This window comes from Castor canadensis, chromosome 1 (genome assembly GCF_047511655.1).
Source record: "Castor canadensis chromosome 1, mCasCan1.hap1v2, whole genome shotgun sequence".
NCBI classification, from domain to species: domain Eukaryota; kingdom Metazoa; phylum Chordata; class Mammalia; order Rodentia; family Castoridae; genus Castor; species Castor canadensis.
In genome coordinates, this window is record NC_133386.1 from 63,192,543 (window position 1) to 63,205,980 (window position 13,438).

Genomic DNA, 13,438 nt, shown 5'->3' on the forward strand with positions numbered 1-13,438 from the left:
CCTTAGAACCATTTTGATAGGTTTCATTGTTCTATTTTCACATATGAATACAAAATGCAGCCACCATATTCACCCTCCTTCATCCTCTCCTTATGTTCTCCCTCCTCCCACTAGTAGCCACTCCTGGACAGAACCTATTTTGCCTTCCTACCCTTTACTTTTTTAAGTGTATATTGATAGTTCAATATACACTTGAAATTTTGCCTTGGTATTTCAGATCCATATATATTGTGCTTTAATCAGATTTGAACCCCCCGTTACTTGCTTTCTCTATCACCTAGCTCTCCTTTTATTTAATAGTTGACAGTGCATTGTTATATTACTTTCATACACAGGTGCAATTGTTTCAATATTTTTCATTCTCCAACATTCTCCTTACTTCTACTGCCTCCCCATAGTTACCTCAGGCAGACTCACTAATACAGTCGTGTTCTTTCTTTTCCTCTACGTGTGTGTAAGATCTTATATATGTTTACATATGCATTTGTAGGTCTAACTTCCACAAATGAAGGAAAATATGACCTTTAACCTTTTGGGCCTGACTTCTCTTAACATGATGTTTTCCATTTCCATCCATTTACCTGCGAACAACATAATTTCATTCTTCCTTATGACTGAATAATACTCCTCAGTTGTGGGGCATCTGTGCTGTTTCCACAGCTTGAGTATTATAAATAATGCTGTAATAAACATGAATGTGCAAGTGGCTCTATTATATCCTGCTGATATTCCTTCAGGTATATATCCAAGAATGGTATCACTGGATCGTATGGTAGGTCTCTAGGTTTTTGAGGAACCTCCATGTTGTTTTCCATAACAGTTGCACAAATTTTCATTGCCACCAACATTAAGTATTCATTTTCCTCTGAATCTTCACCAGCATTTGTTGTTGTTTGTATTATTGATGATAGCCATTTTGACTGGTGTGGGATGGAATCTTAGTTTGTTTTGATTTGCATTTGTTTTGTGGCCAAGGATTTGAGCATTTCTTCTTGTATTTATTGGCCATTTGTACTTCTTCTTTTGAGAATTTTCTGTTCTGTTCATTTGCTCATTTATTTAGTGGATTGTTGATTCTTTGTGAGGTTAGTCTTTTGAGCTCCCTGTATATTCTGGTTATTAATCCCTTGTCAAATGTATAGCTGACAAAGACTGTCTGCATTCCGTAGGCTGTCTCCTCAGTCTAGTGACTGTTTCTTTTGCTATGCTTTTTAGTTTCATGCAGTTCCATTTTGTCAAAAATCAAATGGCTGTAGCTGAGTGAGTTTTGTGTCTGGGTATTCTATTCTATACCATGGTCTTTATGTCTGTTTTTGTGCCAGTACCATGCTGTTTTTATTACTATGGTTCTGTAGTATAACTTGAAATCAGGTATTATACCTCCAGCATTGCTCTTTTTGCTCAGGATTGCTCTGGCTATTTGAGGTCTTTTTTGCTTTCATATGAGCTTTAGATTAACTTTTCTGTCTTGGTGAAGAATGCCATTGGAATTTCAATAGGAATTTTATTGAATATATGGATTGCTTTCAGTAATACAACCATTTTCATAATGTTGATTCTGCTGGTCCATAAGCATGGGATGTCCTTCCATCTTCTAATGTAATTTCTTCACTGATTTCTTTTGTTAGTGAGTTATAATATTTGCCATGTAGGTCTTTCATTAACTCCTTCATTAAATTTATTCCTGGGCATTTTAGGTGGAGCAACCTTTTTCTCTCGCTCTCTTGTTATACTGAACCTAACTGGGCTTAACTGGGCAGCGTCAGGAATTCAGAAGAGACACGGGATAGACAGACAGAAAATGGGATCAGGTGTGTTGGGCGCTTGGGTGGAGATGCACAACCCTCATTGCTTCTTTATCTCTACTCTCTTCATTTATTCTGCTTTTCTCTATCTATTCTTTAAGGCCTTACACCTTTACAGTTCTTTTTAGGGGGGAAAAGGGGTGTAATGGAGTTTATTAAAAGTTAGGGAGGAGAATTACAAAAGGGTTCATGGTGGGAAAGTTAGAGAAAGGAATTAGAAAGGGATCATGGTGGGATCAGATGGAAGCTACAAGCAGAGAGGTCCTTTACAGTTCTTTAAAATCTTGCTTCTAAAGTCTTTCTTTAAAACCTTCCTTTTAAAGTCTTCTTTTCTGTTCTTTAAAGTCTCTTTCCTTAGATTTGCTCTGTCCCATGTTTTCTCTTAGCTGTTCTTTAGCATAATTTCTCTTAAAGTCTTTGCCCCCAGACTTGCGCTGTCTCATGTTCACTCTTCAGCTTTCTTAAAGCCTTGGTGCTCAAACTTACACTGTCCCATGTTCTCTTTAGCTTTTCTTTAGCTTAGCTTTTCTAAAGCCTATGTATAAAGTTCTCAGTGCAGACTTGTACTGTCCCATGTTCTCTTTAGCTTTGTTAAAGTCTTGGCTTGCTAGTAATTCCCCTTTAGCAATTTTCCTTCAATTCTTTTCCCTTCAGCAATCTTTTCCTTTCCCAAAGCCCCAAAACCAAAAGCAAAAGGCTCAAGCAAAAGCCCAAAGCAAAAAGCCTCAAAACAAAAGCTTCGTGTCCTCCTTCAGTGAATCTTTTGTACCCAGTGGTAAATAGGGTGGAGCAGTGGTTCTCAGGGAGGGATGTGACATTTTAACAGGAGAAACCTGTTCCTGCTTCTCTGAATGTAAACAATTTAGGAGAAGCAGCTGTTCTGCATTTTTCTCTTCTGTGGCTGGGGCTGTGCCAATCTCAGCCTGCTGATAAACATTTTAGGAAAAGCAACTGAGCTGCATCTCGCATTGCTTATATTCAGTTCTCATAGGTTTATCATAATCAGCTCTCCATATTTATGTTTTTTTAAAGCTATCATGAATGATATTATTTTCCTGACTTCTTTCTCAGACTGTTCATTATTTGTGTATACAAATGCTACTGATTTTTGTGAATTGAGTGCTACTGATTTTTGTGTATTGAGTTTGTATCCTGTTACTTTCCTGAATGTGTTTATGAGATCTTAGAATTTTTAGGGTCTTTCAGATATAGGATCATATCATCTGCAAATAGGAATAATTTGGCTTCTTCCTTCCCTATTTGAATCCCTTTTATTTCTTTCTCCTGCATTATTGCTATGGCTAAGAATTCCTAAATATTAATAATGAAAACCAGAACTATAAAATAGGCACAGTGTGTAGGGGATGGATGGTGGTAGTGAAGGAAGGAGATTAAGGTGATGGTATATGGTTGATGGACTTTGTATACTTACATGAAACAGAACTAAAAAACCTCTTGCAGTTGCTTTGGGTGGGGTGGGGAAGGGGCTGGGAGGAGAGACAACTGGGTACGTGTAAATAATGTACAGTGTAAGTCTGATTGGAATTTTCACTTCAAATCGCCCCCTTATAATGAATATATCCTAATAAAAATTTTTATAATAAAAGTGGGGAGAATGGAAACCATTCATTCCTGATTTTACAGGAAATGGTTTCATTTTTCCCCCATTTAGTGTGATGTTGGCTATAGATTTGTCATAGCCTTTATAGTGTTGAGAAATGTGCCTTCTATTCCTAGTTTCCTCAGTGCTTTTATCATGAAAGGTTGTTGAATTTTGTCAAAGGTTTTTTATCTGTTGAGATAATGATGTGGTTTATGTCCTCAACTCTGCTTATGTGTTATATTATGCTTATTGATTTTCTTTTTTTATATAAATTAATCCATTTTATTGTAAGCTAGGGATGTCTTAAATGGTAGAGTTTCTGCTGGTCTTTCAAATCCTTCAGTTTTCTGATGGCAGACATGATTGTGACTGCTGACATGGTGGTGTAGGTCCAGGCACCACCAGCCAGTTGATTTTCATATGTTGTACTATCCCTGCATCCTGGGAATGAAACCTACTTTATCAATATGTTGGTGGATTCTGTTTGCAAGTTTATTTTGAGGAGTTTTGCATCTAAGTTCATCAGGAATATTAGCTTGTAACTCTCTCTCTCTCTCCCCCCCCCACCCCCGCCTTTTCCATGCATTTTTACGTGGTTTGGGTATTAGGGTAATACTGACTTTTTAGAATGAGTTTGATAGTATTCCTTCATTTTGAATTTTATGGAACAGTTTGAGGAGCATTGATAATATTTCTCCTTTAAAGGTCTGGTAGAATTCATCTGTGAATCAATTCAGATCTGGGCTTTCCTTTGTTGGGAGGTTCTTTCTGCCTCAATTTCATTGCCTCTTGTAGATCTGTTTAAGTTGTTAATGTTCTCTTGGTTCAATTTTTGTGAGACATATATGTCAAGAAATTTATCTATTCTTGATTTTCCAGTTTGCTGGATTGTAGGTTTTCAAAATATTCCTGTATGATTGTCTGAATTTCATTGGTGTTTGTTGTAATATCCCCCTTTTCATCTCTGATTTTATTTATTTGGGTCTTTTCCTTTCTTCTTTCAGTTAATTTGGCTAGAGGCTTATTGATCTTGTTTATTTTTTCAAAGAAACAACTTTTTTTTATTGATTCATTGTATCTTTCTTTTGGTCTCCAATTCATTGATTTCTGCTCTGATTTTTATAATTTCTTTCTATAGGTAATTTTTTGGATTGGCTTGTTTTTGTTTTACTGAGTTTGGGGTGTATCATCAGATTATTTGCGATCTCTCTAATTCTCTGATATGGGTGCTCAAGGCACCTATGCTATGATGAACTATTACTGAAGTGGGAAAAACAATGAATAAATAGATCATAATAGAGTCTTGTAGTAGACAAATGGGGAAAGAAGAAAACATCAGCAATTCCCTTGGCAAAGAGTTAAATTTCTTTAAATAAATAGGAGGAGGAGGAAGAATAGTCCTATACTTTTCCCCTTCAATTTTGCTGTTCAGAATTATGTCTAGGATATAGGTGTACACTGTTTATAGATATGTAAATTGATGCAAACATCAGAAGGGCAATTTTGTGCTGGTATTAAAACTTTTAAATGCTTGAATTTACCATAAATATATATTTGGAAAACTTGTCAAGGTGAACATACATACATAATACATACACACAATGATATCACAGTTTTATTTTCAATAGGAAAATACATCAATAAGAAACCAGTTATTTTGTCACACCTGTGAAATGCAATGAGGTAGGTCTGTTTATGCAGATAAAGATCTTAAGGTGTATCATTAAATGGGAAAAGCCAGGTGCTGAGCGGTGTATAAAGTACTATTCTTTTAGTGCATATCCAAGAATAGAATTTCATGTACATTTATCTGGAAGATATTAGAAAAACTGTTAACAGTACTTGTCTCTGGGGAGAGGAATTATTAGAATTGAAGGTAGAGAGAAAAAACTTCTCATTTTCTACCTTCAGTGTTTGATTTTTCTAATTTTTTTTACTTGAACTTTTTTTGTTACTATAATATTTTACATGTCAATGGGATTATTTGGATGAGGAAATTTGTTAAAGTATTCAGTTGTGATAGGGATAGAGATCACTGCAATGGGATTTTGCAGTGGAAAAGAAGATTGGGCTCAACTGTGAGGGTGTTTTGTTTTGCTTTGTTTTGTTTTGACTAAAACTGGATTTTACAAGGCAGTGCTCAGATGGACCTAGTAGAAGATCTAGAAGTCTGACTAAACTTTGAATTTTTTTCAGCTTTTAAAGTAAGATAAATCTTTATATTTTGCTATTTTAGTAATACAAACACAAAACCTCCTAATTATTAATCAGCCAATCATATTTTATAAATAATCCTTAAAATTTATCTTAAAGATCATACTGTTACTACTCTGTATTTTATATTTTTGCCAAAAGCACTGAAATTTTTATCTGAAATTAATTCTAAGTCTAGGTAGTAAATTCGGGATGATCATTTATGTTACAAGACACTTTAGCTAAATTCCACATTAAATTAAAAACTCAACCTCTCATATAAATAAGATTTTTAACATTTAGCAAATATTGGATTTTTTTTTTTTTGATTTTTAAGCAGTCATTTAAGCAGTCATTCTTTGAAAACTAGTTTAGAAGCCTACAACTTTTCACCATTAAGAAAAAGCAAATTTTGGACTAATTTAAGGAGATATTTTTAATTAGAAATGAAAATCTTTTTTATTTCACCTTGCTAATAATTTTTGTATCTATTTACTGCTCCATCACCAATGCCAACTACCTTATGTGGACCCCTGCTTTTCTCTTTTCTGAAATTGTGCATTAATTCCTTGGCTGATTCTTTTTCCTGCCTCCTGTAGCACCCCTTGGGATTGTCTTTCTAAAGCACAAATCTGACTGTATCACACTGCAGTTTAAATCCCTTCCACACTCCTTCCTCATTGCTTTCAGGATGAATCTAGGCTCCTCGGTGAGGCTCTGTGTAACCCAGTCCTTACTACTAGACTTTTCTTTTCACCTAGTTTGTCTCTCATCCTTTAAGAGTGAACCGTTCTGGCTCAAGTACACTTACACTTTGGAGTTAGGCTCCATAGGTTATGTTGTTCTGTCAACATTATTAAACCATATTGTACTTACTAATCCCCGCCTAGACTGTAAACACTCTGAGAGAGGAAACTTTTCTTTTGTGTCACCAGAGTATTATTCAATATATTACCAAAATACATCTTTACACTCTTAAGAAAATGCATTGTTAACACAATCTGAGTACTTCAACAATTTGAAAAGCCAACAGTCTTTTATGTGTTTGTGGGTTTTTCTCACTTGGACAATTCTGTTGAATGTTACTTACTTACTATGTGAAAATACTGTTATAAGATGTGACACTGTTCTAAGACCACATTATATGCTTAATAAAATGACTCTGAGTGTTTTTTCACTCTTGATGATCTTGGTTTCTCTGTTTTGTGTAGCTCATTCAATTGATTCTGAATCATCTTACACTACCCGACCTGTGTAGATTAGCACAGACTTGCAAACTACTGAACCAGCACTGCTGTGATCCTCTTCAATACATCCACCTCAATCTGCAACCATACTGGGCAAAACTAACTGACACGTCTCTGGAGTTTCTACAGGCTCGATGTACTCTCGTCCAGTGGCTTAATTTATCTTGGACTGGCAATAGGGGCTTCATCTCTGTTGTGGGATTTAGCAGGTTAGTGCAAAATTTAATTGAAGATTTTTTTCAACAGCAGGCTATACTTGCTATGTAAGAGTTTTCATTAAAAAATATTTTGTGTATCTTACAAAGATAAAAAAGAAATACAGTTTGTGTTTCAAATGGTGCTGCTTATGAAATGAATGAGTTTTACCATCTTCCTCAGTTAAACCTCATAATTATATGAAGGGAAACTATATCCTTCACTTCTGATTTTTTAAATTCCAAGTGACTTTCAACAGAACTCCTTTTTTTCTTTTTCTTTTCAGCACAGATGATTAACACATTTTAAAAAACTATTTTCAAATCAGAATCTACCTCTCTAATGTGATTTGTCAGAAATGGAAAACAATTTATTACAGAACATTTTTAATTAAATCTTAATTATATGTGCAATACATCACCCAAATTTAGAAGCTCATTTAAACTAATTATGTTGAAAATGCAATTGCATGCTAAATAGACGACCACGCTAGCAGACCTGCCCAGGTGTTTCTGTTCCTTTCTATTTAAGCATTTAGTTTCCTTACTATTAAATGTCACCTGTTAAACATTTGAAAGCTTGCATAAGTGCATATTCATTTAATAATGCCATAGAAATTTTCCTTATGATACAAACAGGTGTTTTTCTCTTAACCTTGATGATAGTTGTTTTCACTTTATATTATATATGATCTTATCACTTTTATGAATTAAATAATGGAATAGAATCTTTGGGGAAAATTACTTGCTGTTTTTAATTACTGAATACTCTTATATCCTATTTTTACAAACTAAAAATGAACTGCAGCTGTCCCTACACAGATAGCCAGTTGATGCATTCTTGCACAGCAGTCTTTGATACGAAATTTGTATATAGCTCCTTACTTCCTCTTGACTTAGATTATAAAAATAAAGATGTACTTCCAGAAAGAAATATTTGATTCTATCATTAGATTTGAAGGAAGTCATAATATTTCAAATAATAACAATGTGTTTAAAATGCTAACATTGATAGTTTATGTGCATCAAACTTAAAAAAATAAACACAGCCAGTAATGGCCCACAGCATATATTGAAATCATAGATGTATTTGGTTTCTTTCTTTTCTATTAGAAAAGAAAGGGGAAAGGGTTCACTGGTAGACATGTGACAGCTGTCCAGTGAAACACCTTGTAGGGGCAGAAAGAGGATGAACCCTTTCCTCTCCTTAATAAAGGTCATGGATGACACCCCATATCAAAAGACAGGTTAACAAGAAAAAAAGCTTAACAATGTTATTTGATCACAGTTTTACATGATGCAGGAACCTTCAGAATGAAGACCCAGAGATGAAGGAGAAGCTGTCTGATTTTATGCTTAGGTTCAAGTGAAGTAGGGATGGGCATGTAAAAACGTGATTGAATAGAAAGTATATGGTCTAACAGTACTAGACTGAGTGGGGAGTCAGATCTGCCTATTCAGATTCTTTTTAGCTACTCTGTGGTAACATTTCTTTCTCCTGAGTATGGTACAGGGCTTCTCTGGAATGAGGGTCTTATGACCTACTGGGCAAGGATAGGTCAGAGAATTTTTTTTTTATGGCCAGCTTCTAGACAGAAAGCAGAGGAAGACTAGAAAAATATATTTAGGTTTCACACCTTACTTTAGAATAAGAAGCTCTAGTTTTTATAACTTTTCTTGAGGAAGAGGAACTTGGATTTCTGTGACTTACTTTGGGGGGAGAATGAGGGGCAAGAGACATGAGGGCAGGAGGTCAGAGAGACTTTGGTTCTAAGGCTGCTTCTGAAACCTTCTAATGCCCCTTAGTTCAAAGTACTTAACCTGCAGAAGCTCCATGTTTTGGGGAGTCATTTTCTGAATCCCAGCACTATCTTAGTTCTTTCTACTTTCTACTCCAAAACACACACTCTAGTCTGTAAGTTTTCTTCTCTGCTAAAAAGACCAAGAAAATCTGAAGCTAATTGTAACTGAATATTTACATCTATTGATCATAAACCAAGACAAACTGTATATAAGACAAATAGAACAAGTGGTCTCTGTAAGAATTTTTTTACACTGTAAAGACCTTTAGGACATTTTACTTTGAGAGCTCTTTCTCCACTGTTTTCCACTATTAAACAATTTATTTATTTTTCTTTTGTTTTTAAATTTTTGTTTGCTTTTACCTATTATGTACAAGGCATGGTGTAGTGGGTGTTGCAAAAAGATAGCTGAGATATATAATACAGTTCTTTGCTTCTATAGAGAAGGTAAAATTTGAAGATAAACATGTGAACATATCCTTTACATATTTTTACAAATAAAATAACAGGCAACTAATGATTAAAGGAAACATCGGTAGTGAATGGCTGAAGTCTAGCTTCTTTGGCAGAGTGCTCTATGTGACCATGATAACAATGAGTACAAGGGAACTTAAACCAATTTTTAAAAACTCTGTAGCTTATTTGGGTGTATAGGAAGAAACATCAGTTGTGAGAAGAAAACTCAGCAGTACTATATTTTAAATTTTAGACTGGTAATGGGTAAAGATCTTCTTTTGCAAAGAGAGCTCCATTCTACTTTCTCCAGCAACTCCTCTTGCATTTTTCAGTTCTCCCAGGTTAGTTGCTGTGGGGCTGTTTGAGTAATCACAAAAGTGCATACATAAATTTAAGATCTCTATATTTTATTGTAGTATTTCAGCCAGTAAAGTCATAAATTTTCTAGCATTCCTTTAAGCATAGTCACTGTTTCCATTAGGAAAAGAAGGTTTAAATAATGGGAGAGAATTTGGATGTGGGGGCATATTGGAGTTTTGCTTACTGATTGCTGTTGGCCCCCTTGACTTGACTCTGAATTGACAGTCATAATGGCTTGTAGGCTGCATTCCCAGAATAAACAATAAATATTCATGGCTTGATTATTAATGAATAATCTATGAATAAGCATGGTCTATTTATGCTCATTACTGTGAAGAAGACTTATTTATAATACTTTAAAGAAAAAAGTACATTTTAAAACGATGATGAGCTGTTTTTTGAGCAAGTGTATGTGAAAGTTTGATGTAGTTTTTTCTTGTTGCCTATAAATCTTATCCTGACAAGTTAAACTGTTTAACTAGATTTTAAAGAACTTTTTAGAATTTGTATTATTCTGAATAGCAGAGAAATAGATTAAATTGGGATAAAGAGAACTTAAAACTTTTAACCAGTTATTAAAATCCTAAACCAGCCTCAGATTTGTGATTTGTCACTTTGAGTACTGCATATTCATTTCTTTACTCATTAAAATCACATCTATTATAACTCCTCTTTTCCTTTGGAATACAGTTCTCTAACGTGTTGGGTATTTCTCTGCCTCCCTGCCAGTTTGTGCTTTAAAAAGCTTAATCTGATCATTCTGCTCAAAAAGCTTTATGTCCACTTTAACAGTGTCATTTTTCTTCACCTAGTTGCTAAATCACCCTTAGCCTCACCTCAGTTATAAGGGGAATTTGACCTTTGACCCCTTTACTTACCCTCAGTAGTTTATTCCTTCAGGAAATATTCTTGGATAGTTTCTAGATCCAAGAACTTTATTAGCCATTTTGACAGTTATAGTTGTATAGTGTAAAGAGTTTATTGCCTATTCATATATTTATTCAGTTGCCTGCCTGAATTTTACAGGGTTGTCTCTTAGGAGTGTCAGCTTACAGAAAATAGAGGCAATTTTATACTCTTTCTGTCATTGCTGAATAGTACCACAGAGTTAAGCAAGTTTTATTTTTAATGACTTTATTTTGGACCACATATTAAAAATGTTCCAAGTTATTTTGAATTTAAGTTACCTTAAATATACTATTCTATAAAACTCAGTAAGGTCAGCTAATAAGGCATAAGATTAGGAATCAGGCCATGGATATTTATATCTAATTCTCCCCTTACCTCTATACTTCAGGTAGGTTGTGAGTATTAGTGCCTTTTATTTTGTGATACACAGACTCAGATTAAATTGTTCATTTGTATGATGTTAATTATTTTAAGGTGCAAGTTTACCATTTAGTAAATTACTTCTTATGTACTTGTATTCCTCTAGACAAGTTAATTCACCTCATAAGGATAAGTAATTTATTTCTCTCTCCAGAGACTACTCCTTTTCTTCATAGGAGATCTAGTTCAGGATTGCTTATCTGAACTTAGGTCTTCACATAAAACCCTCACTATCAAGAAATACTTTGTGAGAATTCACAATGTAGAATGAATAGGCTGCAGAAAATAAAGAAGATGTAGTTCTCCTTTCAAGTAACTGATGTCATGGTTGAGATAAATAGTGGATCAAGACAAAAACTTATATGAAAATCTCCATGAAGGGCAGTAAGGAAAAAAATTATCTCTGTTTGACTAATTGAGTCTGCTGCTGCTTCTGCCTTCTCAGGATGGAAATATTATGAAAAGATAGGTAGTCCAGGTCTTAGGACTACCTACCTTTAGGACTTCATTACCTTTAGGAAGAGATAATGGTATAATGACCAAATAATCTGTTCAGAATGAAAATTTGCAATATAAAAATCTTGAGAGAGAAAAAGAAGTCAGAAGAGCAGTATGGTTATGGTCATTGTCGTTATTGTACTTTGAAATTTTATCATTCATGAAGTCACTTGTAAGTTTTCTTCTGTTAACAGTTGGCTTCCTGATGCCTGACTCGACAGCACTCTATAAAGTCTCTGAAGAAGAAAAGTTCAATATGAGAGCAAAAAGAGAAAAGAAATGTCAAGTCATTCTAGTCAAATATGAAAAAGAAATGTAGATCAAAGTGCTTTGCCAAATAATGAAGACCATAAAGAGATAAGATGCCCAAAGCTTTCAATTTTAAGAGAGTTAATATATTCATTTAACTTTTGTAATCTATAATTTTAGAATTATCTAATAAAATATATTCTTTTAATTCTTTGAGACCCTACACCCATTTTTAGATTACTAACTTATAAATAATGAATAACTCACCAAAACTACTTTGTACTTATTCAAAGTAAGATAAAAATGTTAACTTCATCATGTTTCTTGGGACTAGATTGACCCTATTAAGGGAAAAAGTCCATTTGTCATTAGAACTTAGTTTGCTCAAGAATAGAGGAAAATTAATTTATGACTGAAGTTTTATAGTTGGAAGGTGTGTTCATTCAACTAACACTCATCAAATGTTTTTTTACATACTTAACGTCATACCAAGTACTGTGTGCACCAAGGATCTTTTTCAGTTGTCAGAGGATTGAGGCAGCTTATAAATATTAAAAAATTAGTAAATAAGGAAATTAAGGTTAAGAGAAAAATAATGGGAACGAGATCATGCTAGAGTTCATTCAGAGTTTTAGAGATAATGTCATAACTTAGTATATATTACCTGCCTTGAAGAAGATCAGAATCTGAGTATTTATTCTCACATTTGGTGCTACCACCAGAGCCAGTGTGCTGTCCTCTTTGCCTTGAATATTGGAAAGGTATCCTGATGGCCCCCCTGTTTTTGACCCTTTTGGTCTGTTTGTTTGCACCCAAACCAGAATGATCCTGGAAAAAATATAAGCTGGTGTCACTCCTCTGCTCAAAACCTCTGATGATTGAAAATCTCATCTCTCTCAAAATAAAAGCCACAGTCTTTATAATGACACAGCGAACTAGCCTCTTGAATCTACTCATTCCCCATGCTTTGTTTCCTGCATCAGCTTCCTCACTCTTCCCCACTCTGCTTGTCATCCTGCTGAAAGTGGAGTGCTTGCACTTTCCCTTACCGACATCAACTTTACTCATTGCCTTACTTCCTTCAGGCATTCCCCACTCCCTCATTGACCATACTTTTGTTGCCCTGCCCTGCTTTTATTTTCCCTTTCACACTTTTCACTCTTGGGTTTACACTATTTATTTTACTCATTTGTTTTTAGTTTCCCTCTTGCACAAAAATATAAGTAAGCTTCATGAGAGTAGGAACTATGTTTTGTCCACTGCTGTCTTCCCAGTTCCTAGACTACTGCTTGGGCCATAGTGGAATCTCAATAAATATTTGCTAAATGATTGAATGTGCTTGATGCAGACTCCATTTTAGCTAATCCAACCAGTGTAGGAAATAGAGATGAGTACTGCTAGAGGAGATCCAGGAGAGGGAATCATGTAAGGAACATTAGTCAGTTTTAAGGAAGAAGTGGGCAGTTGAGTGAAATGTCAAAAATAAGTTATATAATACAAGTACTTTTAAGAGACGTCATTGCAGTTAGTATTTAAAATGAAAGGGTAAATTTAGGGAGAGCAAACACAGATTGCTGTGAGTTAAGAATAAATGGATGTTTATGTGTAAATAAGATGTGTAGGCTACTAGGCTATTTGCATAGTTCTGTAGCAACTGAATTTTGTTATTGTTTAAACGTGAGCTGGCCAAGATTTAACCTAT

General features: G+C 34.6%; 1 protein-coding gene across 3 annotated transcripts in view; it reads left to right on the forward strand.

Moving 5' to 3' along the window:
* The window catches only part of Fbxl4 (F-box and leucine rich repeat protein 4), a 64,945-nt gene that overhangs the window by 20,909 nt on the left and 30,598 nt on the right, over window positions 1-13,438 (forward strand). For all 3 annotated transcript variants that reach the window (XM_074077895.1, XM_074077897.1, XM_074077896.1), the window contains exon 5: window positions 6,813-7,057. In XM_074077895.1, coding sequence (XP_073933996.1) covers window positions 6,813-7,057 — 245 coding nt within the window. The remainder of the gene's footprint in view (window positions 1-6,812; window positions 7,058-13,438) is intronic.